Below are 27019 nucleotides of genomic sequence, written 5' to 3' on the forward strand. Positions count from 1 at the left end.
TGTAACACCAGCACAAAATCCTCAATCCACCTCCAGTCAAATCCAAATCCACGCACCTTATTCCTCTCACCTAAAGGCTCTAATCCCTTAATCCCTACATTTTATTACATATCACATTTCTGGCATTCACAATGAGCAGTTAGTGCGTCGGGGCGCCTCCTTCACTCGACTCCTCGGTTGGATATTCGCCGTAACCCCCAATCAGCCTTCTGCAGGATTTATTCTGGAGGAGGCTCGCCGGGCTGAAATTAAATCCCCATTCAGCGCAGCGTTTGACGCAACAAAAGCAGCGGTGTCGGGATGTCGAGATGCCTTTTTGTTAGACGATCTGCAGTGCAGTTGCGTTGGGAATTCTTTTTGCCACTCGACAAGGTTTGTCGAGCCGTTTGTTTTGTTTTTTTCTCTCTTCAGAAGACGCTTGTTTCCATTTTTATTTGTAATAATGAAAAACACGTTTCACAGGGCATTATAATCTGGGACCGAGAGGCTGAAGGCTTCATTTGCTTTTGTTGTGTGTTTTTTTTTGTGTGTAAGTCATGCGCTGTGCCACGTTGGAGCCGAGCCATTCTGCAGCACTGCTTCTTTACATTGTGCTCTGCTTTCTGTAAATCACCCGGCAGCTGCAGGAAAAGAAAAGAAAAGATTTCCACCAGGAAATAAGACCTCAGAAATAAGTGGCCTTACAGTCTCTGCCATGTCCACACGTTATTACGTGCGGTGTCTCTGTTCCCCCGGCGGTTAGTTTCAGTCAGACTGTAATGATGACGATGACGAGAACGGGTACATATGAGGAAATGTAACGCGGCGTGCCTTTACAAAAAGAAACTAGAAACTAGAAACAGAAGTAAATGGACGACACCGTTATTCAAATCCTCAGATCCACAATAAAAAAAAAAAAGAACAAAGTGTTGTTGGACGCATCACCTGACCGCCGCCTGTCCTCCGACTCCCGCAGGTCTTCTTTGCAGAGGACGTGGGCTCAAACAAGGGCGCCATCATCGGCCTGATGGTCGGCGGCGTCGTCATAGCGACCGTGATAGTCATCACCTTGGTGATGCTGAGGAAGAAGCAGTACACCTCCATCCACCACGGAGTCATCGAGGTGAGAAACAGCTGACCTGCCTGTTGTGTGTGTGTGTGTGTGTGTGTGTGTGTGTGTGTGTGTGTGTGTGTGTGTGTGTGTGTGTGTGGACAAGCTGTTCTCTATGGCAGTCAGTCTGGAGTGAGGATGATGCTGTGCATGCACGGGTGGGTTCAAGCTGTTTTCTTGTGTGTGTGTCAATGTACAGATTTAATGTTTCAGGACACGCGTGTTGTTAAATCTGAAAAAGCCTTTAACAACACACACACACACACACACACACACACACACACATTGTGCAGTTAAATGCTTGTATATGTATCTGCTCAGTAAATATCATTGAATTAATGCCCGTTAACAATTTAATTCCTGCTTTTCCTTTTCAAAACATTTTCCTTTGAGTTCTTTAATTTAAAAAATACGATATTGTGGCCAGTCGTTAATTATTCTTTGAAATAAAAATCCCTTCCAGAAGCTTTAGAAAGCTCTTAAAAGATGGATTTTCTTTACATTTGTATTCACCATAGGAGAGTGTGTATGTATGTGTAACCCCCCCCCCCTCTGGCTCCCCTCCAGGTGGATGCTGCCGTCACCCCCGAGGAGCGCCACCTGTCTAAGATGCAGCAGAACGGCTACGAGAACCCCACCTACAAGTTCTTTGAGCAGATGCAGAACTGAGAAGAATGTCGCATGCACACACACACACACACACACATCATCCCACACATCACACACCCCTTCCTCTCCTGACCCCCCCCCCCCCCCCCCCCCCAACCTACCCCGACCCCACCCTCCCTGCAACATAGTCCCAGGTCTCCACGAAGACAGCTGGGGCCAGTCCGCATCACGTTTGTTTGCTTTATTGGAGCGGGACGCCTTTTTTTTAAATAGGGAAAAGGAGGGTTTTTTTTTATACTTTGCTCCGTCTGGGCCCCCGCCCGTGTACAGGTGGAGGGGAGGGGGGAGGAGGGAAGGTGGGGAGGGGAGGCCCCTACCCGGTGCATTGAAACGAACCCATCCTCCGGGGAAAGAAGCGTGCTCTCTCCACACTGATTCAGGGCCAGTGTACAGGTCGGTCTGGTGGCGGCTCTGGGACGGTTCGAGGCGTGCACTCTGCGGCGGGGCAAATATCCGACCACTGATCAGTAGGGTGTCCCGGCGCACGCTGACCCGGGCCTCGTTGTATAAACCTATCAGAGGCCATCATTCTTCAACATGCTGACATCGTCACGTTCATTTGTTTGGATGTAAACATGGGTTTAAAGTCAAGCAGCATGATTTATTATAAATGAGGCCCAGTGTTTCCCCACCTACTGCACCACTACTGCACTCTCTCTACAGTCTACACTGGAGTATAAGTGAGCCCCTCCCCTCCTCGTGCCCCCCCCTCTCCTCCCCCCCTCCTCCTCCTCCTCCTCCTCCATCCTTCCCACCATCCTCTATTCTTTGCGCATTCTTATGACAGCTGGGCTGTGTTAAGTCACACAAGGCTCTTAAGGATATCCGGAGACGCCGACGATAACGAATACGTCGACGAGTTAGTAATTCTGAACGAGCTGTTTTTATTTTCGAGTTTTTCTCTTTATCGTTTCCAAGTTTTGTTTTTCAAAAAAAAAGAATGAAAACGGTGCCGAAAGAAAAAAAAAAAAATAAGAAAAGAAGTGAACTGATGTAAATTCCTTTTTTTAAATCATGTGTAATGTTACTGAAGTAATGCTGAAGTCGTAGCTGTTCCTATGTAGTGCATGATGACAACAGGATTTGGAAAAACCAACAAAAAAAAAGAAGAACCCGAGATCTTAACTCTGCTCTCTCTCTCTCTCTCTCTCTGTCTCTCTCCCTCTCTCTCTCTCTCTCTCCCTCTATCTCTCTCTCCCTCTCTCTCTCTCTCTCTCCCTCTCTCCTCCCCCCCTCTCTCTCTCCCTCTCTCTCTCCCTCTCTCTCTCTCTCTATCTCTCTCTCTCTCCCTCTCTATCTCTCTCTCTCTCTCTATCTCTCTCCCTCTCTCTCTCTCTCTCTCTCCCTCTCTCTCTCTCCCTCTATCCCTCTCTCCCTCTCTCTCTCTCCCTCTCTCTCTCTCTCTCTCCCTCTCTCCCCCCCCCCCTCTCTCTCTCTCTCTCTCTATATCTCTCTCTCTCTCTCTCTCTCTCTCTCTCTCCCTCTATCTCTCTCTCCCTCTCTCTCTCTCCCTCTCTCTCTCTCTCTCTCCCTCTCCCCCCCCCCCTCTCTCTCTCTCTCTATCTCTATGTCTCTCTCTCACATATAGATTGTCATTCTAGCAAGATTGTACATTTAGTATCTTCTCGTGATCACGTGACTTCAAACAATGATGAAAAATATATATAAATCTAGATGAACTGGCTCTGCTTTGATATCATGTAAAAAAATACACATTTAAAAGAGATCTGTGATTTTGGACTTTAAGTGTGTTCCTCGTTTCTTTTGTGTCTTTTATTTTTATTTTTTTCTTCTTTCTTTTAAAACACTGCTGTTTTCCTGAAGCTGCAGGAGGGGCGGGGGGCCGGCTTCATCTCTCTTTGTATATTATTCTCAGTCACTGAAATATATTGTGTTGCGCAGGGCCTCTCAGAAATCACTTTTTTTGCTTTCTTGTTCCAAAAAAATAAAAAGAAAAGGGCATGTCGTTGGAGGTGAAGGTTCGGAGGGAAATCCGGGGAACGTGGCGTGGGTCGGGATTATCTCTGCGTGTTCGTGTTGTGTCATTTTCAGTCTGGTGTTTTGTCCACTTGTAAGCCGACGCCATTTCTCTTTTTCTTTTTTTTATATATCATTATTGCTTTTCTGTGGATAGAACAGGTGGAGTGCAGAGAGGAGTGAGGAGGAGGAGGAGGGAGGAAGAGGAGGAGGTGGAGGAGGAGGAGAGTGAGGTGGAGAGGAAATGACTTGCAGTTCGCGGATGGATAGGCAGCCAGCCAGGCAGGCAGGCAGGCAGTCTATATATAATGGATTTCCACTCCCCCCCCCCCCCCCCCCCTCCCCCCCCCAGCACCTCCCTTCCCCTACCTCCTTCGCCTTCCTCTTTGCTTCAGGCATCACCTCTCTGCTCCTCAGAGTCCTTAAATAGACGATAGGCGTCTACCATCCAGAGCTGAGAGCGAGTCCAGGGCGGGGAAGCGAAGATGGGGAATCAAATATTAGCCAGAGGTAAATGTGAGTTAACAGCATTGCTGGCAGGACCCCCCCCCCTCCCCCTCCTCCTCCACCCATACCCCCTCCCCACCACCACCACCCCTTGTTCATCCTCATGTTGAAGGTCTGTCACCACCTCGGCGCTATATTAAAAAGAAATACACTCTGTTAATACATTTAATCCGATCTGAGTGAAGTGGACATACTGCAGTGGGGCGAGCCCGTGGTTTTCAGAGGGTGCTCGTTCACCAACAGAGGGCACTACAGTCGAAGAGGAAGCAGGTTTTTCTGTCTTTTGTTTTCTTTTTTTTCTCCCTGTGGGTTATATATTGGGTTTTTTTTGTTTTTTTTTCCACTGTGTAATATTGTGCAGGCCATTTGCATTGACTGGGAAAACGCTTTCTACACTGTATTCCATTAATAAAGTTTTGAATGTACATACAAACTCCCGTGTGATTTTTGGAGAGTATAAAGAATAAAATGCAGATTAATGCACACTAGATTTCTTCACACTTTTAGCGTAATCATTCATGTTGATGTGTGGTTTTGAATTTGAGTAAAGGCTAATGGAGGAGATTTTATTTCATCTTAGTTTAATGTGAGAGGAGGTCAGAGGTCACGCCAGAGGAAGTCTTCCCTCCTATAGAGTGGTGCCATAGAGCTCCTCCATCGGGATCTATTTTAGGACATAACAGAGAAACAAGTCGGAGATGAGACTTGTTCACGTCGTTGTTGGTGCAACTAACAACACAGCAACTGTTCGGCATGTCGTCCTGATTCACTGCGGTCAGTTTAAAGCGGCGGTTCGGTGAAACGTCTCGACTTCCGGTTCTCCGTCGCCGTCAATGCAACGCGGGGAAAGGGGGCGTGGCCAGGAGAGCCCGCCCCCCGCGTGACGACACGCCGGTCTGGATCTGCTCTCCCACAATCCACCGCGGTCGTCGGCATTCATCCTCTTCAAGTGTCAAACTTCAAGGTGAGAACCGCGTTTGGACTAAATATTGTGTCGGAAACGTGTTTTCCTCTTGTTTGTTTCTGGTCTTCGTGTTTGTTTGACGGTTGTTTATTCGCCCGCGACGTCACAGCAACGTCACAGCACGCGAAACGGGAGCTTTTGAAGGCTAAAGCCAGCTAGCATTAGCGTTAGCAGTTGTTGTGAACCTTTGGCGCGAGAGAGGCGACGACGTCATCAAACAGACCGACAGGTAAACAGACCGACAGGTAAACAGACCGGCAGGTAAACAGACCGGCGGGTCACGTGAACGCTGCATTGTTAATGTCGGCCAGGTTGGTTTGTCTTTGACGGTAGCCGGCTGATGCTAACTCTGAAGCTAGCTGTCGTTAGTTTAGTGGAGAGAGGGGGAGAGAGAGAGGGGGGGGGGGGGGACCCACATGAGGCTGGTACACAAATTGCAGAAGGTCCAGAGAAGACTCCACCAGCGGTCTGAGGTGGACCAAGACCAGCCTCTCCAGGACCTTCATCATGAGATGTGAGGGCAACCGGTCGGTAGTCGTTGAGGCCGGATGGAGACGTCTTCTTGGGGACAGGAACCAGGCAGGATGTCTTCTTAGGGACAGGAACCAGGCAGGATGTCTTCTTAGGGACAGGAACCAGACAGGACGTCTTCTTGGGGACAGGAACCAGGCAGGATGTCTTCTTAGGGACAGGAACCAGGCAGGATGTCTTCTTAGGGACAGGAACCAGACAGGACGTCTTCTTGGGGACGGGGGGGGGGGGGGGGGGGGGGGGGGTGTCATGGTGTCAATGGAGGAAGAGCCCTTTGAGATTGAGGGCTCTGTGTCTATGAAATGTGTGTGTGTATTGTGTGTGTGTGTGTATGTATGTGTGTGTGTGTGTGTGTATATGTATGTGTGTATGTGTGTGTGTGTGTGTGTGTGTGTGTGTATGTGTGTGTGTGTATATGTGTGTATTGTGTGTGTGTATGTGTGTGTGTGTATATGTGTGTGTGTGTGTGTGTGTGTATGTATGTATGTGTGTGTGTTACAGACAGGAGCTACGAAAACACCAGTATGAATTTTTGACACTGCCTGAGCACACACACACACACACACATATACACACACACACACATATACACACACACAATACACACATACACACACAACACACACACAATACACACACACACACATATACACACACACACAACACACAGACACACACACACACCCAACAAAGGGTTTGTTTGCATTAGTAAACAACTTACTTGTGTTTCTATTGTGTCTTTAAAGATGATTGGATCTTATTGATACTAATCACTGAGTTGTTGTTGTTGTTGTTGTTTTTATTTTTTATTTTATTGTACTCTATTAATCCTCGAGGGGAAATTCTTTCGCGACAGCAGCATCCCGAGGTTGTTGTTGTTGGATCTTATTGACACTAATCACTGAGTTGTTGTTGTTGTTGTTTTCCTTCAGATGGCCCTTCACCGGTTGCTCCATCTGTCCTCCCTGCTGCGCTCCGCCGTCAGCCGGACGCTGCGCAGGAACATCGGCATGTCCTCCGTCCTCTTCAACCGGGCCGCGGAGCTCGACCCGGTGCAGAAGCTGTTCCTGGACAAGATCCGCGACTACAACTCCAAGAGCAAGTGAGTTGACGCTCGTCACTCTGACGGTGAATCCTCTCGGACGTCCCGTCCCGCTCGCTCACATTATTTGCGTCTCCAAGGGCGTCCGGAGGCATCGTGGAGGCCGGTCCCGCCTACCAGAAGAACGCGTCTGAAGAAATCACCAAGCTGCAGCGGCTCTACGGCGGCGGAGACCTCCTCAAGTTCCCCGACTTCAAATTTTCCGGTGAGTTCGGGTTGATGTGTTTCTGACCCGGAGTCTTTGTGGATGAACTGTGTTCACCGACGGTTCTGGTTTTGTCTTTCAGACCCGAAGTTTGACGAAGGTGCCAAGTGAACGACGTCCGTGTCGAATATGTCCTGCATGTCACAAACCTGTTGTATTTAAAAATAAAGATGGTGGATGAAACCTTGACGTGCCTCGTGTGCACACTGACTCTTTTACGGATGTTTGGGGACGTCGCTGTCACCGCGTCCCCAAACACCGTCACGACCTCCTGCAGCCGTCCCCCACACGGACACGTGTGGACATGCACGCTTTATTTTTTTTCCAATACATGTAATGTTTGTGTAGTTTGTCATGCAATACAAATTGGACGTGACCCGAAGACCTTTATGAACAACAACATGCATTTGAAAGCAGGTTGGTCAGAGTGAAGAGGGACCGCTGGGGGACTCGGAGGTTGTCGGTTCACATCTCACCTGAGACGTAAAGACGGAAACAGGAACCAGAAGCCTGAAACTACTGAGCAGGTAGCTCACAGCGGGGGGGTCGAGTTAGGGACACCTGGTTGACTTTATGTACTTTTATACAAACCAGTGAGCCGAGGTTTTACTGACTACTGACGCACACACAGTTTATCGCTTGCACAATTTAAGGCGTCGTCCTCCTGTGTCTCTCAAGACTTATTATGGTCTGTCCCACCAGGACACCGTGATGTGGAACATGCTCTCTGATAAAGTTGTGACTTGAACAGACAAGAGGAACCGTGCAGTAAACAAACAAACGTGTCTCTGTTAAAATGACCAGTAGGGGGCAGTAGTACAATTTATATTCTCTTCCGCCGGAAACAGCGAAGCCTTTAAAAAACCCGGATGGAGCCGCGAGAGCGCCATTTTTAAAACCCTGGAAGAGGCGCGTGCAGCAGCAACAAGTCGGCTCCGGTCTCCGGTTTGTTTTGATTTAGTTCAATATTAAGAAATTAGTGACGTCACGCGATGTGCCGACTCCTCGAAGCGCGTGTCGAGGCTTGCTTCATTTAGGGGAGGAGCCAAAAACGATGACGTCCGAAGCCTCGCTGCCCGGCTGTACCACGTGACTGCTTCGGGAAGTGGTTCATATTTTCCCTGGAGGTTTGACAGCAATATAAACTCTTCAGGCTCCATTCAAAATGTGGGTTGTTGGTGGAGAGTTTGGAGAGTTTGGAGATGTAGGAGAGAAGGAGGTGATAAGATGGAGCCAGCTGGGAAGAGGAGGATTTCCCCTGTGTGGAAACACTTTGATTTGATAACTCCTAATAAGCTAAATCTAACTCTATTTCAGACACATTAGGTTTGCTTATCAAGAACTGTATTTTTCACAGTTTCTTATTTTATTCAAAGGTGAGTTGGGGTACAATAACAACACCTCATCCATGCTGAGGTGTTACCGTGCCTTGCATGAGAATAAGGAGGAAACTGGAGCTTCACCCAGCCAAGGTAAGTCATTACAATATTACAAATGCACCATCACTATTTTTCCCTGTTCACTTTTGTTTATTGTGCAAATAAAGACAGGTAACAGACTCTGTATTTATTCTCTTTCAACCAGCCACCAGAAAACCAGAGCTGGATGAAGCCCTCGTCTCCATGACAGTGAAGGACACACAGCCCCTTCAGTATTGTGGATGATGTTGGATTCAGGGCATTTGTGTCCAAACTGGATCCTAGTTATGTTCTCCCTACAAGGCAGGTATGTATGGGTGCATGCATGAAACAAATGAGTACTTTATTGTGTCTCACAGTTCAGCACTATATGTTTTTTCCTTTAGGCTCTGAAGGCCATGGTGGAGGCCAAGTATGAGTCAGCTCAGGAGAAGGAGAAGGCTAAAGTGGAAAAGGTGGCTGCTGTTAGCCTTACTTCTGACATGTGGACATCCATCAATATGGATGCCTACCTGGCTGTAACATGCCATTTTGTGGGTGAGAAAACACACTCAGTTCAGTGCTGTTAGGAGTGCAGGCATTCCCCCAATCACACACTGCTGAAAATATAGCTGGTGTGAAAGCCTCCCTGATGGAGGAATGGGGAATCGCCAGTAAGGTGACGTGTGGTCACTGATGGTGCTCCCAATATGGTTGCCTGTGTGAGAGAGCTGAAGCGTCGGCACCATATTTGCATATCTGCAGCAGCATTGGAAATGGGAGACCAGCTCATCAGGCAACTCCGGGAGAAGCTGTACACTTTGCAGTCGATGAGCATCGTGTCTCTTGCGACCCTCCTGGACCCCCGATTTAAAGTAATAGGATTTTTCAACCAAACAAAAGCCACCGAAGCAATAAAACGACTGACCTCCGAGTGTGCCACCATTATACGGTCAAAACAAAGCAGAGAGGAAATCCCCCAGGCTTCCACCTCTCATGATGTCACAGGAGGGAATCTATTATTTTACATTTTGAGATAAATTATTCCTATAAGAACACTTAGAAACATGATCTGTGGTTTCCTCTTAGACACCAGCGTCATGGAGGCACGGAAGACTCAAGATGTGACAGCAGATGCCCTGTGGAGGTCCAGCGCTACCTTTCAGAGCCAAATATAAGCAGGCTGGAAAACCCTCTGGAGTACTGGGAGAGGCAAAAATTACTGTATCCAAATTTATATAGACTTGCTCTTGCGTTTTTGTGCACGCCAGCATCTTCTGTTCCCTGTGAAAGGGTGTTTTCAAAGGCCGGAGAGGTTGTGTCAAAAAAAAGGAATCGTTTAAAACCAAAAACTGTTGAGAAACTGTTATTTCTGAATAAAAATGAATAAAATGTCCCCTTGTCCTGTACATCATTGTCCAAGTTACACAAGCACTTCCACTGTCCTCTGCCTGCTGAAGCCCATGCCATTTTCCTAAAGTGACAGAAAAACATGATTACACAACCTGCCATATCATATGATACGACCATTTTGGGAAAATTTACACACAGAATACATTCAAAAGATATTTTATTATGCACATATGTGATAATTTATGTACAGAAATTATTTGGTCATACATTTTAGTAATTCATAGTCATTCCCAACAGCCATAACAGACACAAACATTCAATGCATCACATGTGGTTCAGATACAGCTGCCTGTCATTATACACTTGGCCAGCAGGTGGTTTCGTGTTCACATGAAGCTCCGAGAAATGAACCTCGATGCCTCATGAGGCTTCATCTCACCATCACCGTCCCAAATGTTTGCTCCGCGGGCCGACGGAGACCGACCGACCTGCGGAGAGCTGCGGCTTCACTCCTCCGGTGAGTCAAAACAACTCCAACTTAGTGACCTTAAATTCTGTGATTTGTAAACAACAACAACAAAAGAAATGAAAATGGAGTCCTGTAAGAAATGCACTTTATAATTTGTATAAAAGAGATAAAAACCCAATGTACATATTTAATGTTATTAATATTAATATTTAAGAGAGGGGGGGGAGAGGAGGGGAGAGGAAGGAGAGAGGAGGGGAGAGGGGGGAGATAGGATGGAGAAAGGAGGGGGAGGGGGGAGGAGGTAGAGAGGGGGGAGAAGGGAGAGAGAAGGGGAGAGGAGGGGAGAGGAGGGAGAGAGGAGGGGGAGTGGAGGGGGAGAAGGAAAGGAGAGGGAGAGGAGAGGGGGAGGAGGGAAAGAGGAGGGGAGAGAAGGGAGATAGGATGGAGAGGAAGGAGAGAGAAGGAGGGGAGAGGGGGGAAATAGGATGGGGAGAGGAGGAGGGAGAGAGGGGGGGAGAGAGAGGAGGTAGAGAGGGGGAGGAAGGAGAGAGGAGGGAGAGAGAGGGGAGGAGGGGAGAGAGGGGGAGGAGGGAGAGAGGGGGTAGAGAAGGGAGATAGGAGGGAGAGAGGAGGGGGAGTGGAGGGGGAGAGGGGGGAGAGGAGGGAGAGAGAAGGGGGAGGGGGGGAGGATGTAGAGAGGGGGGAGAAGGGAGAGAGGAGGGGAGAGGAGGGAGATAGGATGGAGAGAGGAGGGGGGAGGGGGTAGAGAGGGGGGAGAAGGGAGAGAGGAGGGAGAGAGGAGGGGGGAGGAGAGAGGAGGGGAGAGAGAGAGAGGAGGTAGAGAGGGGGGAGAGAAGGGAGAGAGGAGGGGGGAGGAGAGAGGAGGGGGGGAGAGAGAGAGGAGGTAGAGAGGGGGGAGAGAAGGGAGAGAGGAGGGGGGAAGAGGGAGATAGGAGGGAGAGAGGAGGGGGAGAGGGGGGGAGAGGAGGGGAGAGAAGGGAGAGAGGAGGGGGGAGGGGGAGGAGGTAGAGAGGGGGGAGAAGGGAGAGAGGAGGGAGAGAGGAGGGGGGAGAGAGAGAGGAGGTAGAGAGGGGGGAGAGAAGGGAGATAGGAAGGAGATATCACTCAATCAGGTCTGACATGAACACCAGAAAGAAACAAACGTGTCTGTTAAAATGACCAGTAGGGGGCAGTAGTACAATTTATATTCTCTTCCGCCGGAAACAGCGAAGCCTTTAAAAACCCCGGATGGAGCCGCGAGAGCGCCATTTTTAAAAACCCCCGGAAGAGGCGCGTGCAGCAGCAACAAGTCGGCTCCGGTCTCCGGTTTGTTTTGATTTAGTTCCGACCGACCGACCGACCTACGGAGAGCTGCGGCTTCACTCCTCCGGTGAGTCAAAACAACTCAAACTTATTGACCTTAAATTCTGTGATTTGTAAACAACAACAAAAAAAACCGGTGTTAAACAAAAGAAATGAAAATGGAGTCTTGTAAGAAATGCACTTTATAATTAGTATAAAAGAGATAAAAACCCAATGTACATATTTAATGTTATTAATATTAATATTTAAGAGAGGGGGGGAGGAGGGGAGAGGAAGGACAAGTGTCTCACCCTCCATGTCCTCATTAGTGAAAATGAACTGTGTGGGCTGCAATGCCACCACTGGCCTGCAGAGGGTACTGTTGGACCACAATTGATATTTGCAGTCACTCATCAGATTCAAAACATAATGAAGCTCAATAATATTGAATAAAAACAAGAAACTCAAGAGGATAAAAGAGGGAGAGGGATGTAGAGAAGGAGAGGTGGTAATAACAGAACAAAATAAAATAAAGAGATTAACAGAAGAGAACATTTAAATCTTAAGGAAAAGTAATTTGATCTTATTATCGAAGCCTGAACAACAGTGTGCTCTTGTTACCTCGTTAAATATTTAAACACACACACACAGCCTCAGTGGCAGAGTAAATATATCACGTCTGTGTGTTTATCGGCTAATAAAACCCCCAAATTAAAACCGTGTGACGCTTGTTAATGAACTGCCTTTATAGAAAGCACACACACCTCAGCAGCCTTGTAACAGCTCAGTGGGCAAAACAAAGCAGCTTTTGACTCTTAATCTAATTTTATGACTTTTTTAGGTCAAATTCATGCAAAAATATAGAAAAGATTCACAACCTTTTGACATAAACAGCTACAGTACTGAAATGCTATTGAAAACATGTGAATGCAACCCCAACAACCAACGCTTGCAAACAGCCGGAATAAGTGAAAACATCTAAGTGTGTGTGCAGAGCTGTTTAATGTGTTTCAAATATTAATTTACAGGAGACACAAAATCAAAATGCATCAATAAAACCTGATATTTACATTGAAAATTGGAATGTGTTGTTCTGTAATTGATGGGACTTTCCACATTCAGCGTTTGTTTTACCTCAAAAGCACAGATGTGACTGGGAGCTGGACAGTGTGATGGTTGATCAACTTTTGGCTTTACAGGCCTGTGTTTGTAACAACATCTCCATTATTGTGCTGTGCAGGCTGATAGCTGAGCAGGTGAGGACATAGTAAACAGTTTGGATTTTGGCGTGTGTTTTCCCACCTAAAAACAACTTCACTGTGTCCATTAAAGCCCCAACGAGACGGGCTCGGGAGCGCCGCCAGGGTGGGAAATTTCATCTGTGACTCACATCCTCAGTGTTTGTCAAATCAATTTGAGCGGTGGGCTGAGTTAACGGTGTTCTCAGTAACAGCAGCGCTGCGGCGGCCAAGGAAAGAATGAGCTGAAATTGTTTTGAGGGGAGAAATCAAAGAGATAAAACACCGTGAATTTCCCGGGAGAGCTGGGTAATTTCTCGACAGGAACGCCGTCTTTTCCAGAGAAGAGTCAAGTTTCCCGCCCGGCTGTCCCACAAGATCATTACAGGAATGTGAAAATATATCATTTTAAAAAGGGATTTATTTCACGTGGAGTCAAAAGAGACAATAAAAACGGTATAATCTGGAGTTTATAGTTTGTAATATTTTCTTTACACAGTGTCACTTTCATCAGTCAATTTGGCAATAAATGTGTGGTGAGGTCATGGTGACCTTTGACCTTTGACCACAATTCTCGTTAATCCTTAAATCCAAGTGAACGTTTGTGGCAGATTTGAGGAAACACTCTCAAAGTGTTCCTGAGATATGACGACAACAGGATGGACAACCTGAAAACACAAAGACAGTATTTCAGACAAAACAACTAAATACAGTTAAAACAGGGAATATAACAAACACGTGTATATTTTGGGGCACCCTTGAATTTTCAGACCATTTCTTGGAAATCCTGGAAAAGTTCCAAACAGTAAAAAGAAGGAAATTATTTGAGAGCAAAGAAAAAAGAGAGAGAGAGTCCCAAATATCAGCTTTTATTTTGATGGGTTGAATGAGTTCATGGGAAGCCGCTGTCACAACACTGTGTGTGTGTGTGTGTGTGTGTGTGTGTGTGTGTGTGTGTGTGTGTGTGTGTGTGTGTGTGTGTGTGTGTGTCCAACCCGTATAAACACACACACACACACACAATTTACAGTCATACACCACAGCTCGTGTGTGTGCAGAGAAGTGGTGATGTTAATTAACCCCAGATGAGCAAAGAGGCCAGACGAGTCGAGTCACACTGTGTGTGTGTGTGTGTGTGTGTGTGTGTGTGTGTGTGTGTGTGTGTGTGTGTGTGTGTGTGTGTGTGTAACAGCAGTAATAACAGTCTGGACCAGCACAGTTCCTCCCAGAGTCCGGTCCCCCAAAGTCTCGGGCCCGGGGCTGACACACACACACACACACACACACACACACACACACACACACACACTGAATTCACCACCTGAGAATGTGAGGGCTGAAGCAGCACCTTCGCGTGCGAATGAAGCTCCAGTGTTTTTCAGAGGGGTGTGTGTGTGTGTGTGTGTGTGTGTGTGTGTGTGTGTGTGTGTGTGGGAGGGGGGGGGGTGTAGTGTGTACTTCACTGACGGCCCGGTTACCATGTTTCTCCACTCACACCGACTGTGAGTCACGCTGCGTTCAGGTCAAACAGGACAAAGTGTTGTGATATATTTCAAAGCTGTTTTGCTCACTAAAGCCTGCTTGAAAAGTCGTATCACACACGACTTCGCATATTAGTGACGTCATACTGTGACTTCCTACTCAACTGTTCAGTGGGAGAAGCTTCTTCTGTCCAATACAGTGGAAATTACATCTAAAATCACAGGTTTATTTTAAATTGAACCATTAATGAACCAGGAAAGGTCCCGTTGAGAAGGCGGTCCGGGTCACGACAGACAGGAGCACAATTTAAGAACACGATAAGTTAAACAGATGTCAACAAGACAAACAGAAATATAATATATATCATCACGAGGAATAAAAGAGCATCAACACCCCAACGACTCCAGCTCCTGCTCTTTAAAAATGGTTCAAAACAATGAAATGAAATCAGTGAGTTTGAAAACTTCTGTAATCTATCACAGTCTGTTTAAACAGCCCGTTCTCTGCAGCAAAGACAGATAGCACTTTATGAAATGCTTCATTAATTCCAGGATGAAATCAGCGGTAATTTAAACCAGTTTTCTGTGGATATGGAAACACAAGTTTGTTTAGATCCTGTGTGTGATCTCAGTAGTGATGTCGGTGAGTCATAAGTTATCAAAAACCAACAGGAATCATAACCAAAGCTACAAAAACAATGGAGGTTTCCATGCTGGATGCGTCATTTCCCACCAACACAAATAAACTGTTATAGCCTTCATACCTGTTAGTCACCACACAAATGTCTCAACATCTTTATTGTGTGCTGGCAGCCAGAAAGGAAGAACCTGGCAGGCTTTAGGGCTGCAGCATGAAAACTGGACTCTAACAGAGACTAACGAGCAGAGAGTTATCAAAACTGAATTTCTGTATTTAGGTTGGATTTGGATTGGATTAAATCATTTCTCGTGTGCCTTGAGGGCTCTGCGGCACCTTCTGTGTTTTTATTCTGTCCTCCGAAGTCATGAAACATTAATTTCATCGCTCACCAAAAACGATGGTTTCAATTTCCAGACGTTTTTTTTTATGTTGGCCTGGAATGAGTCATCAAAACTTCAGGGTTTGGAATGGACGGCCGCTGACGAAAACATTTCCCAGCATGCTCGGTTAGTCACATAGCAGGATGATGGACCGAGAGCTCATCAAAATAAATACATGAAAACAAATCTGCACTTCCCAGGTTGGTGATGAGGTTTTTCTCCAACCCCTATTTATCCAGGGTGAGTTTGGCGGGCACATTCACTCTTTCTCAACAATGCCGTGATTCAGTTTCATAAAGCAGCGCACATTATCATTTGGGAGCTGCCCAGTGCAACCACAGCCCTCCGCTGTCAGCTACTGGGAGCTGCCCAGTCCAACCACAGCCTGCTGCTCCACGCAGCCTCTCCACCGAGCTAATTGGAAGTTAAGTGTCTGTTCAAGGGCGCAACTGTGATATCTGCTGAAGTCAGAGGCTGTCACCGCCTCACTCGAAGGGTCACTTCACCCACCGACTACCTTGGTGTTGGTAGAAAGTATAATCTGGGCAGCACTGTGTTTATTACTGAACACACTTGCTATCGTTTAATGAAGAAGTTCTTCGTGACTTGCCTGGTAAAATGAGGATGAATCTATCAACCAGCCAGGCAAGTCTCCGTTTCCCTCCATGTCTGTCCAGACTCACATAATACATGTCAGTCTAATAAATTCAGCGGGATTTTCCTGGTTGAGGTCCTGCTTTCTGTTTAGATCCATCAGCACAGTCCTGATTGCTCCTGTTTGGGATCAGGTTGATTAATGGCTCATTATTTCACCATTTTGTCTGAGAGATCACGTTTTCTTTTATTCCACTCTGCGTCCTTTGTTTGGTTTGTTTCTAACCGGCTCTTTACTCATCACTCTGACATTTTTTCTGGGTCTGTTTCCACATATTAGGGTCAGATGCAGCAGGCAGACCTCTAAAGTTACTCCCAGCTTTGACACTGATGGGCAGTGAAGCGCGTGGGGCTTTGATATCCGAAAAATGAAGCAGGAAAAGAAAATCTGTGGCTCTCCATCATATTGCTCATAAATGTACTTTCATTTTTCCAGCGCTGGCTGAAGAAGCTCAAACAGAGCTCACGTCAATTCTGTATGTTTGAAGTCTTTACATGAATCTCCGAGATGATGTTGCTCATGGTTTGTTGATGACGTTCTCCAAGCTGTGAATTTTTGTGAAATGTGAGTATGGGGAGCAGTGACTGTTTTACATTTGTAGTCTTTCGATATTTTGCGGTTGAATTTTTTTTGTTTGCATGTTAAAAAGCTTGTTTTCCATTCCTTGTTCTTCCAAAGCGATGACAGACATCAAGTACAGGGCAGCATATGAACCACAATACTTGTTTTTATAGCCATACAGTAAATTCTGCAAACAATTGAGATGTCCTACAGCAGAAAATAGATGTGATACATGAGCTGAGCAGCAATTTGTCCCCATCTTTTTTTATTTATACAGAGTTTGGTGTTAATTTTGAGGGGGCATGATAAAAGCAAACTGCACTTTAACCCAGAGTCCTGTGACACTTAACTTGAGGAAACCCAGGATGATTTTACCACCTTAAAGACGGATGTGTTTACTTGTTTAAGACTGTTTCAGACTAAATACAGAAAATTGGCGTTTGCCCTCCCACGAAGCCGACTGATTGACTGCCAGTCGCTATCCTCTCATGAAACCGTCTAATCCTCTGACCTAACAGCCCGCCACCCTGTACTTTAACCCAACTGCCTCTGAAACCTCTGCTCCTATTTTTACCGCACGCTCACACAACCGAACAGCATCAGCGCTTGTTAGAGCCGCTCTGTGGTGCACAGCCAGCTTGTTAGCAATTTGTTTGGGGGGGGGAAGAGTTATCAGGCGGAAAGGCAGAGGATATTCAAATCATTGGATAATATAGAGAGCCCAGTGTTGAGGCAGAGTTATCACTGTTTGCATCTGGGCTTGATATTAGAAAACAAATTAAAAAAAATGGCTTTTTAATCACCATCAGGACATTAGTTCCCCTTTAAACCAGGACATAATCCTGATCCTAACTTTGTTTTGATTGACCCAATGTCAGAGTGTCCACTGGCGAGTGAAGCGGTGTAACGTGTGTCATCTTAAATGCAAAGGCTGTCTCTGCCCACAACCTACCCATAGTTTAGAGAAGATTTTTAAAATAGTCCACCGTCATAACTCTCAGTTTAATATTCAAGATAAAACCACGATTAATCGAAGAAGATTAATCTGTGTCATTTCAGTGTTAAACAGACCAGATTCACAAAGTTAGATGATGGAAATTAAAGAACGCAGAAAGGCAGGTGTTGCACCTTTCAATTCACCGGTTTGAATGAAACTCCTCGTTTGTCCGAGCGTCGGCTGGTTTGACTTCACACGTCGAGGTCAAAACTGCTCAGAAGAGAAATGATTTGCAGCCGTCCGTTTGAAGTCGGGACATTTTTCTGCCGTCAGCAGCAACGTACATAGAGATCACAAATCAGAGGAAAAATAAACAAAGCTCCCTCCTGCTACGAGTTTCTGCTGCGTCAGAGATCATAAAAGTTTTTGAAGTTGAAGTTGAAGGATCTCACGACGAAAGAGTTGAAGCGCTCATCATCATGTCATCATTTCATGAATGTGCTTTTCTGCATTTTGTGGTTAAAACAAACCGTTACTGGATAAAACATGTTTAAAAAACTGAACAACAAAACAGGAGAGATCTGAAAGTAGAGACAACATGATGAGAAACGGACTCTCACAATAAATCATTCTTCTCTCTGTTTAGCTATTGTTAGCATGCTGGTTTGCGAACTACAAATACTTTTGGCAGGTTCAATCGGGATAAACTTTTCCCAAGTCAGACTTCATCTTATGATATTTTACTGTCAACTTTATTGGATTTATCACAAACAGTTTATGCTGGTAAAACATTTTCTTTTTAAAGACTCAAATTATCAGAAATAAATGCAGAAATGACAACAAACTAGAACCAAAATTCATATATGAACAGCAGGTCCTTTATTAATAGGTGAATAGCCCCAGGGAGCGTATTCCCTTAAAACAAAGTCATCTGTTGATCCTGCCACAGGGCATTTCCTCAACAACAATAGTCTTAACAATGAGACATTTTAACGCCTCATCTTTCATGTTATTAACACGCGTGTTCATCTAACACCACCGGTATTTCTTTTAAAGGATTTTCATGCTGCTGCCAACTTGTGCGGTCTAATCCTGTAAACAATGACTAACGTGAATGTCATGAAAACATGATTCCAAACAGCTCGGTGACTCAGCAGCTCTCAGATATCTGACATGGGCCGCAAAGACAAATCAGAGGGGAGGAAGACCAGACGCACACTTCAGATTTTTGGATTTTGTGGTTTTATCCCTCAAAAAACACTTTGCAAGTATTTTGGCAGATATCAGTGAAGTTGACCTTTAACCTTTGGGATTTAAAATGTCAATCCAAGAATTTATCTTGATAACATATTTGTATGAAATGTTGAGGGTGAATTCTTGAGTTATGAGCACAAACGTGATCTGTGAGGTCACCTTTGACCTTTTTGTGCAAAATTTGCAGAATGTCCCTCAAGGTGTTCCTGACATGTTTTACAGGCTTGAGTTTTGACCTTAAATCTGCAATAACAGGTTATTTTTGTTGTTGTTGAGCGTAAGCAAGCTGTAAATCCAACACGGACATAGATATCCCAAAATACCTGTTTTAGCTGATTTTAAGTTACAAGCATGCAGTCAGTATTTCTTCCAACACCATTCTTCTTTGCTTCCTGATTTTCTTGCACCTAAACTCAGATAACCTCCGGGCCAAATGTCGGGAGATCACTTCACCCGACATGTAAATCCACTCTGTAATCGGTTTCATAGTTAATTAAAATCCAGTTTAATTCCTCTCATTTAAAAAAAAGTTGTTTCCAGCTCTGTTTCCAGTGTGAAAAGCTATTAAACACTGTAAAACCACAGTAAATAAACCCTAAAACAACAGAGCACTTCACAGCAAAAAAAAAAAAGCCCTCAAAGATGAGACGCTGCTTCACCGTGTGTGTGCAAATTATTCTGTCTAGAAGCTGTAAATGCAGTGAAAATGTTTCCTAATTCCTGAGTTTATATCCTCTGAACGTCAAACTGCTGAATTCCTCATTTGGATAAGTGGTTAACAGAGTAAAAACTAAACAGAAACAATATGGAACAGTCATAATCATGAGTTTTATTGTTCATGGAGTTTTCCCTCTTCTCGGCGAGGGCAGAGCTGTTTTCATTTAAGTAAAATGCTGTCATTGTTGGGTGCAAACCTCATGACACAAATTCCAGTGATTTTCCTTCGTTGAAACAGAGTGTGAGGGTCAAAGATTGCGCACTCCTCTGAAGGTTTACAAAGTTTTACAACATTTGTTTTAACAAAGTCCTTTTCAGTCCTATTAGAGAAACAAACAGGCTCAACAAGCCAAAACCAAGAAGGGGTTCCTGCATGTTTTACGATGCAAGAATTTGTATATTAACGATCCAGATTCAATGATACTGTGTCCTGGACCACATCATGTGCCCAGTTATTTAACACACTTGCATTTTAACATGCTTTTGACAACACGTGGTGCAGAAATGACGACTAATAGCCCCATAAAAACCCACAAACAGACCATCCTTTGTGGCTCCCAGCTTTGTAATTGACATTTGAAAAGGCTTCAGTGATGAAAAGCTATGTGAGGCCACAAATTAGAGGCTGTTAAGGCTTTACTTAAAGGGTCAGTTCCCCCACCACGGACACAGTTTTGGTTTCAGGTGGTTTGATGTCAAATTACTGGCGACAAACAGGAGAAAAATTAACTGAGCTTCCACCAGATGTCTTTTAGCTCCAAGGACTAATGTCCGGGAAGTTAGCATTTCTACTTAAATGAAAGGCCAATGCAGATTCAGCAAATTATTTTTCACTTATGAAAATGGCCTTAAAAAATTGTTACGGTACACCTTGTCATTGTGAAACGCCATCTGAGTTTCCTCTGTAGCACCATGCCGTTTTCACAAAGCACAAAGAAAAGTGAAATACTGGTCAGTTACTCAGTGACTTTCAGAGTCGCAAACTCTAACCCAAAAGTTCCTGCACTTTTGGAAAGCACCACCACATGCGGGCGTAGTTTTTGGCCTCATTTAGCCAGTAGAAACCGCACAAGGTTCTCAGCCGTTAAGGAAAAGCTGCTGCAGTAAAACACGGCTGATGAGTTGAGAAACATTCAAGGCAAGGACGAAAACGATGTGGATCAAAGCTGAGTCTTCATAGTCAACAGAACACATACTGTTCTCCACCATCATCATTAAAACGTGGGGATGAACGCATTTCCAGTCAAAATAGATATTATCAGGTTCTTAATTCTCAGATAGATAAAAACAAAAAGCTCAAATGAGAAAATGTTTTATTTCCTCACTTCCACAGTTTAATACAAACCGAGAGTCTCCCTCCTGTGAGCCCTCGTTTGCATCCTAACTCACCAACCAGAGAGGCAGCCTGCCTTCTCTCATCCGGCTTTCTAACCAGGGCTGAAGGATGAGCCGCAGGTCCGAGTCCTTCCGGGCCGGCCTGACATGGAAAATAACATGACTGCAGCAGGCCTGTAATTTCCAGCGGCTGCGACCTTTAATCATATCTTGATCTACATCCTTTAACCCTGTCTGTCGGTGCCCCGATGCTAATTTGAGACCTTTCTTTGTCTGAAAGTTTCGCCGTCCCGTCCGTGTTTCACATGTTGGAGACGTGTCAAAGCGGCGAGGACGAGCACACGGAGACAGATGCTGATGTCGTTCCGACAGCCATCGGTTGAACCAGAAAACAACCGAACGTGAGTTAAAATATGAGATTTAATCATAATGGAGAGCAGATCTGAGATTTTCAGAAACCAAAAGTACGTGGACACCTGAACCATGAGTCTTCCATTTTTAAGTGTGGTTGAGGTCAGGGCTTCGTGCAGGCATGCCAGCACCTTCTTTTCTGAGGCTGGCTGCGTGCATGAGGACAAAGACGTGTTGAAACAGGAAAGCGGCAAACACACATTGTTGACATGAAATTTAAAAGCTCATTGTTGCCTAAAATATGATTTGATCCAACTTCTCTTCTCTTGAACCACAAAAAAGCTGAAAGTCCACTTAATCAGCGTCTGAATTCTTGATTTATGGCCCCAAACATGTGAAGTAACAGTGACCTTTGACCTTTTTATCAGCAACATTTTTATCAAGGTGATTGCAGGATTTTCATCATCATCTATTACACAACTAGCTTCGATTCTCTTTGTGGAGCATGTTGAACCACTGATGATTTTTTTTTATGGATTCATTCAGTATGTTCTACTCGTCTTTTCAGGATAAAAGTCAACTTGAAGCTCTTCGGCAGGACAATAAATGAGGTGCTGTTGAGCAAGGCATCATGCGGTGTGGAGCTGAGATCTGACAGGGCGTCTGCTCTCCGCTGAACCCTCCCCTGCTTTAAATCAAGCTTAAACATGATGAAGAGAAAGTTCACAAATTGTAGTCAGAGTTTGGGAGCTCGTTTACTGCTGTGTAAATGCCACCTCTGCATGTCGCAATAAAACGCCGCAGCAGCAGCCTGTGGTGGCACAGTGGAAAGTTACTGCGGTGCTTCAGCCTGTTTTGGTGCTGCCAAATATATAAACTGGTGGAGTTTAGTCATGGAGAATGCTAATGATGAGGAACAACGGCTGCTGGCTTCCTAACCTCCTCTGTTCTCTGTACAGTTAATCCCAGCAACAAAAACCTGGCGTCTTTTTAAATCAGCTGCTGTAGCTGACAAGTTCTGATCAGAGGAGAAACACTGAAACTCCTGATTCACATTCACTCTGTCAGCCAAGGACTCCAGTTACCTATTATTCTTCATGAAGGGCTATCATTTTCTTTAATTACCGGGTATAAATCAATTTGTGGACGTCTCAATTAAGAACAACAACTGATCGGCTCAATTAGCGTCTCAAGATCACAAAGCCATTAAATTTCAGTGTCGCAGGCACAAATCAACCTGTCATGCTCCTCAAAATCCTTCAACCTAGAGTGAGAAAGAGCCGAGCTGAAACAGAAAAAGCTGTGGCCCTTTTTAAAAGCGCCTCATAAAGAAAAGTGAGGGGGCTCCGCTGCCAAGCGCTCGGGCCCGAGCCGAGCTGTTTTCAAATGCGGCTGCATTTTAAACAAAGGTTGCATTTTACCAGGACCGGGAGGTGGCACATCGCAGATAGCTGTTGACGTGGAACTGCCGTGTTTAACGTTAAACACAATGCGATGCCATGGCAACATGGATGCCAAGAGTCCCCCCTGAGAGCTGCCAGCCAACCTGCAACAGCTTTACATGCAAAGCAGGAACAACTGAGAAGTTGTTTTTAATTACAGTGAAGAATCTGTTTCTATAAGTGTGCCAGATCAGACTGCAGAGGGGAGATTTAAACTAAAGGTGTTCCTCCACCTCAGCATATAAATCCATCCATCATAAAGTGAGACCATCCACTGTCGTACTCAAACTATCTTAATTAAAGGTACTTTGGACCTTGTTTGTTTAGTTTCATAAGTAGGATGAAACGCTCTTATTTCCAGACAGTTTCGATTCCAGTTTGAAGTTCCCGTGTCCTCAGGCTTCTGTGACCACCGCTCAGTCGCCACTGAGCAAGGCAGCTTCTGCAGGGACCAGAATAACATGCACAAACATCCATCATGGTTCCTATTCAACTGACAGTATTCATCATCAGTAGATACTTAACACCCAAGATTGGTTGATTATTATTGTTTGTAAAATATATAAAATTAATTTGACATGATGAGGGTCTTCAGGCGGCTCCTGCTTCATTAGCAGATCCTGTTTGGCGTCATAAAATAAGTTCTTCTTGAAATTAGCCTACTTTATGGATGATGTACAGTTCAGGATATGTGATAAAACAGCTGATATCTTGTACTGATGAAACTTTGGGGATCGATGCATGTCTTTACTAAATTCTTACATTTTGAAGGCTGCACCACAATATTTGTTTATCTGTCTTACACCCTTTGTTTTGTTTATTTGCTCTGGTGTCTCTGCAGAAGTTGTGGCTGCATGATTCAGTGTCTGATCTGATGATATCAACACATTTCTCTTTAAATAAACACCTGAAGAATTTTTTTCTGGAGGAAAAAAAACAGCATTGAACTTTAAACTCTAAATAAAAACCCGGTTTCTCTTTTGTCATAATTTCCGTCCAGAAGAATCCTGATGCGTGACAGTTCATGTTTACAACTGCACCCTTGGAAGCCAGCAACGTGTTACACAACCTGAACCATCGTGACGAGGAGTCACAAATAAAGAAACAAAACAAAATTTCCAGTTTACTTTTCAGCTGACAGATGTTGAGACCGAGAAGCTCCTTATTTTCAGCCTGAAGTTCACAAAGAGTTTTGTAAATTTGGTCTTTGACGTGCCGAAGCAAGTCTCTCTCTGAGCACGAAAACAGGGATATATCATGCTGACACTGACTACACTGAATACAATGAACAATGCAGGAATCTTTCACATTCACAACCCTGTAAAGGTTCGCCTTATTCTGACAAAGCGTAGGAGGACGCAGTGATTAACTGCCAAATGACCGAAACATTAAATAAATATGTACGTGCGCATGTTGAAACAACACAACTTTTGCCAGTGCAGATAAAGTTCAGCCCCAGAAACTCAACCTTCACCTTCACCCAGTTGGTAATGAAGTTACAGTTTGCCAAAATCCTGTTTTTACTCTAAATTTGACTGAATCTTGGAAGTTTTTTTTTACTAGATGTGACGAGAAAATCTCCCAAATGTCATCTTTTCAGTCAGCTTTTGTTCTTAGCTCAACCACAATTTCACAAGTTGTGTCTCAGTTCTCGAAGCAGGTGCTGAAGGATGCAGCCCACGAAAATGTCCTTCAGAGGACCTGAAGGCCAGGCTGAACCAGCGTCTCCTCCAAAAGTGACTCGATCAAACACAGATGTCCTTGGAGATTTATACTGCTAGAGGTGTCAGGGGAAAAGGTAAAGTTGTAAAAAAAAAACGAATCCCAGTGAAATAACTGGATAGAAACTGAAAGATTGAACACTAAATCTAAATGGGATTTCAAACCCAGAAACTGATGGATAAATCTGAAAATCAACATTTGTTAAACTGTGTGCAACAGCGGCCTCTGGGGACACAAGTGGTATTATAAGGTGCGAGTGCTTTAAATTCTGCTTCATGACTGTGCATGAGTGAGGGGACAAACCCAGTCGCGACAGCTCTCAGGGGCCACCATATATTTGCCTTAACTCATTATTAACATTATTAAAGTTATTTATTTTTAATTTACTGTAAATGTGAATTGTTTCATAAATGCATGTATTTTACAAATTTATACTTGTCAATTTATTTATTTAAGTTCACAAAAATATTTGTCAATATAAACATGATTTGTTTTTAATTAGAAATATTTTTAGATAAATGTAAATATTTCTAAACATATAGCGATACATCAATACTGCAATAATTGTATATTATTATTAAAAAACAATTTTCCCCAAAACAAAAGGCTGTAAAATACATTGAGAAAAACCGTTAAGGTCTTCCCGGTTGAAATGAGATTTTCCAGCCTTTTCTTGCCTGCAGTGTTGCTCTCAGTTGGCCCACATTAGACCACCTTAAATATTTCTGCTCTCGCATTACAGTAACACACGAACACGCACACGCACACACCTACATCGGACCGCAGCGGGTGCGCGCCTCAGCGGCCCTGTCAAATCACAACGGGGGTGACGCGCAGAGAAGGAAGAGGACTTACATAAATATCCTCCGAGGACTTTTTTCCAATTGTTTTGACATATAAAAGTCGCATTTCTTTCCAGGAATCAGGTATGGAGACGCGTAAACGGCAGGGATGTGGAGAGTCGCGATAGTTTGCAAACAGTTGGCGGAAGTTTGTCGGACTTAAAGGAAAAAAAAGAAAATCGTTTTTCAAAAGCTCGTTCAGAGGCGCTCATGAAGCAAGGGATTTTCTAACGTCTCGTTTCCAGCCTTATTCTTCCTTTTTCAGGGCATGTGAGTCTTAGAAACGCGTCTGGACCTGTATTTGTGCACATAAAAGTCGGGATAAAGTCACTTTTTCCCCACTTTGCTCGCTCTTGAGATCAGCATGCTGCCGAACACGGCGCTTTACGCGGCGAAGAAACGGAAGAAGCCGGTCCAGAAAATGTAAGTCAACAGCCGAAAAAAACCTCCCAAATCACTGTCAAAGATCTGTCCGCTGTCCTATAGCGTGTCTGGGGTCATTATAAAGCGAGAAACAGTGACGTTATTGCACTTTGTGTTCACTATCATGCGCCTGTACTGCAGCTTTGAGGCACGTTATTGTACATTTACAGTAAAACTAATGTACCATGCATGAGACTACTATTATGGACAAAGTCTGTGATATCCCATAGTGGCTATGACACATGTACTTCAACAGAAACTTAACATGCATTCATGGATTTCTAAAAGGCTTTTATTGCTCTATAGTCCGTTTAAGTTTGTTGCACACATGTAATATTTGTAGCTTTGCACCATATATACACAACAGATTGTTCTTTATTAGGTGCAGCTGTGCAAACACCTCCAGACTACTCATGCATTACAGGCTGTGTTGCACGTGAATAAGTGTAATAAGTGTAGTTGTACTCTGTTTGCAATAGTTGCTGCATTGTTGAATCCATAAGGCCATAAAGTCTATTTTCCCGGCTGTGGTTATGCAATGTTGGCCAGCCACACCGAGGTATTGTGAAGTGCTAGAGTCCAACAACACTGCGGGCCTATCCAGCATGGAAAATAAAGTAAACTGTTGCTTCAGTGTTATTTAAATCTAATTATACCATCTGAGACAGCCTGGCTTCCCGGGCCGACTTGTGCAAAAGATCTTTGTGGTTTAAAAAGCTGTAAACTCATCCATCTCTATTCGTAGATGTGTCGAACTGGAATTTGACATTTTTCTGAGTTTTTGTTTGAGCAGGCTCCGTATGCGGAGAGGTTAACAGTGAAACCCCACATCAATCAAATCATCATGCCACCTTCTTTTGATTCGACTTCTGAGTTTAATCAAACATGTATATGGCATTTTTCTTTCCCCGTGGATTCCCCTTGAGGACCCTTCAAGGGCCCCTGACCACAATTTGAGAACTTCTGTTGCATATTGTAGCGCCGGAAAATCATTCTTCAGGCTTGTGTAAACATAAAGGAGTTCGTTCTGTTAGACTAACTTTTATGATGTCTATGTTGCACACTAGAAAAACAGGAAAGGTAGGGGAAGAAAGCAGCGCCATGACATGCAGTAAAGGTCTGGTGGTTATGAATCGAGCCGGGGACGATAGGAATGGTGATAGGAACCCTTTATTAATGCTATTTATAGCACTGAGGAGTTCTCCCTGGACCTTTACGGTCTTTGCACTCCCGTTCTTTGTCAGTAAAGTTAATCATGATTTTCAGGACCCATTTAACGTCTACTGGAGGCCTCTGGACCTTGTTGGAACCACAAACTGATTCCCTTTTGGCTCTATTTTGAAGCCCAGAACACAGGAAGTGCTAAAATGTTTGTTCACTGAACCTTTAAGGTGCAATTTTTGAAATAATACAAACCACTCAGTTGATCCTTAACTGTGCTGTAAAGAACCCAGTGGAGGGGACAGTCCCCCCTG

At 44.6% G+C, this 27019-nt stretch overlaps 3 protein-coding genes and 1 long non-coding RNA gene across 5 annotated transcripts in view; all 4 read left to right on the top strand.

The window, feature by feature from the left end:
- Positions 1 to 4676, top strand: part of appa (amyloid beta (A4) precursor protein a) — a 30880-nt gene extending 26204 nt beyond the window's left edge. For both annotated transcript variants that reach the window (XM_069164252.1, XM_069164253.1), the window contains 2 exons: positions 956 to 1102; positions 1658 to 4676. In XM_069164252.1, the coding sequence (XP_069020353.1) occupies positions 956 to 1102; positions 1658 to 1759 (249 nt within the window). In that variant the 3' untranslated portion in view covers positions 1760 to 4676. The remainder of the gene's footprint in view (positions 1 to 955; positions 1103 to 1657) is intronic.
- Positions 4677 to 5101: 425 nt separating this feature from the next.
- atp5pf (ATP synthase peripheral stalk subunit F6) lies at positions 5102 to 7232 on the top strand. Its single transcript, XM_069164189.1, has 4 exons — positions 5102 to 5207; positions 6671 to 6840; positions 6921 to 7045; positions 7128 to 7232. Exons 2-4 carry the CDS (start codon positions 6671 to 6673, stop codon positions 7154 to 7156), a joined length of 324 nt encoding a protein of 107 aa, XP_069020290.1. The 5' UTR covers positions 5102 to 5207; the 3' UTR covers positions 7157 to 7232.
- A 3018-nt stretch (positions 7233 to 10250) lies between these two features.
- LOC138207215 (uncharacterized) lies at positions 10251 to 11691 on the top strand. Its single transcript, XR_011179011.1, has 2 exons — positions 10251 to 10312; positions 11492 to 11691. It is a non-coding gene; the product is annotated as an uncharacterized lncRNA (long non-coding RNA).
- A 13403-nt stretch (positions 11692 to 25094) lies between these two features.
- ahr2 (aryl hydrocarbon receptor 2) overlaps positions 25095 to 27019 on the top strand; it is a 53177-nt gene continuing 51252 nt past the window's right edge. Inside the window, exon 1 of the mRNA XM_069163944.1 lies at positions 25095 to 25544. Coding sequence (XP_069020045.1) covers positions 25486 to 25544 — 59 coding nt within the window. The 5' untranslated portion in view covers positions 25095 to 25485. The remainder of the gene's footprint in view (positions 25545 to 27019) is intronic.

Source organism: Embiotoca jacksoni, unplaced genomic scaffold (assembly GCF_022577435.1).
Source record: "Embiotoca jacksoni isolate LCO1_2020_lvr unplaced genomic scaffold, fEmbJac1.0.p SCAF_30, whole genome shotgun sequence".
Lineage (NCBI taxonomy): Eukaryota > Metazoa > Chordata > Actinopteri > Embiotocidae > Embiotoca > Embiotoca jacksoni.

Coding starts and splice junctions, on each gene's coding strand:
- atp5pf (XM_069164189.1), top strand. CDS start 6,671: ATGGCCCTTCACCGGTTGCTCCATCTGTCCTCCCTGCTGCGCTCCGCC. Junction 6,841..6,920: donor GACTACAACTCCAAGAGCAA/GTGAGTTGACGC, acceptor TGCGTCTCCAAG/GGCGTCCGGAGGCATCGTGG. Junction 7,046..7,127: donor CCCCGACTTCAAATTTTCCG/GTGAGTTCGGGT, acceptor TTTGTCTTTCAG/ACCCGAAGTTTGACGAAGGT.